The sequence below is a fragment of the Merops nubicus genome, unplaced genomic scaffold (genome assembly GCF_000691845.1).
Source record: "Merops nubicus isolate BGI_N331 unplaced genomic scaffold, ASM69184v1 scaffold28828, whole genome shotgun sequence".
NCBI classification, from domain to species: domain Eukaryota; kingdom Metazoa; phylum Chordata; class Aves; order Coraciiformes; family Meropidae; genus Merops; species Merops nubicus.
In genome coordinates this window covers 1-1118 of record NW_008628148.1, presented here as the reverse complement: position 1 = coordinate 1118, position 1118 = coordinate 1, and the positions used below count along the sequence as shown (strand labels likewise).

At 61.0% G+C, this 1118-nt stretch overlaps 1 protein-coding gene across 1 annotated transcript; it reads right to left on the bottom strand.

Annotated features, from left to right (window-relative positions):
• Positions 1 to 277: 277 nt before the first annotated feature.
• Positions 278 to 812, bottom strand: MRPS26 (mitochondrial ribosomal protein S26; the record flags this gene model as incomplete). The annotated part of the gene is made up of 2 exons (XM_008946587.1): positions 278 to 409; positions 693 to 812. Coding segments are annotated over 2 exons (252 nt in total), but the record flags the coding sequence as incomplete, so codon positions are not given.
• Between the last annotated feature and the right edge of the window lie 306 nt (positions 813 to 1118).

The window sequence follows — 1118 nt, the reverse complement described above, 5'->3', positions numbered from 1 at the left end:
TCAGGGCAGGTTCTGCCTCAGCACCACCCCCCTTTTTCCCCTGCTGCACGCCTGGTGTGGAAGTGGGGGGGATCCCCACCCGTGGGAGGTGGCATCAGAGCCCCACCACCAGCAGCCCCACCACCAGCAGCCTGTTCCTCCCTCCCCCAGGCGTTCACCCTTTGGAAGAACCACCACCAGAGCCACAAACTTTCTCCACGGGTGCCGTGGGTGATTTATCTCTGAAAAGGGAGCCACAGGAGGCCTCCCCCCGAGGCCCTGCCCCCCCAGGGCTGTGCTAGGGCAGCGGGGTGCGCCGGGCCACCCGCCCCTCCCTGTCGATGGCGAAGTTGGGGTTGTGGGGGCTGTCCAGGCACTCCTCGATCCGGGCCTCCAGGTTCTCAGGGGTGATGAAGGTTTTGGCTTCCTCCTGAAGGAGGGAGGGGGGTGGGTGAGGTGCTGCTGCCTGCCCAGCTCCCCCCAGGAGCTCCCAGGAGGAGGGGAGTTTGTTCTCTCTCCTCCGGGATCATTCCATGGTGGGTTTTTTTCGGAGCTCTCCCTCCACCTCCCTCCCACCCACAGGCTGTCAACACCCAGAAGGTGCCAAGGCTTGTGCTCCATTCCACCAGCACAAAAATCCCTGGAAAAGAAGCCCACGGCTGCCACGGGGCTGCCAGCAAATCCCTGCCCCAGGAGGCAGCAGCTGCTCCTACCTGCAGCTGGAGAACTTCCTTCTCCTTCTCCTTCATGAAAGCCTCCAACTTCACAGCTGCCTTCTCCAGGGCCTGCAGCTTGTGCCTCTTCTGCTCCTCCTCTTCCTGCCTAAGTCTCTCCTCTCTGCCAGAGGGTGAGGAAAACAAAGCAGCAGGGCTCTGGTGAGGGCCCAGAGCTCCTGGGTCAGGAAGCTCAGGCCAGGGGACAGGACACATGGGCCTCAACCCTGGCAGCAAGGTGCTGGAAGAACAACTGCTGCCTGTGCAGACTTGTTGTAAGGAGGCCAAGACTCAGGGCAAGGGTAGAAGTTGTGCCTGTCTTTAACTGACCCAGGGGTTGCATTTAGTTCTGTAGAAGAGAATGTCACAGAATGGGCTGGGTGGGAAGGTTCTTTTCAAGGTCATCTAGTCCCCTGCAGGGACAGG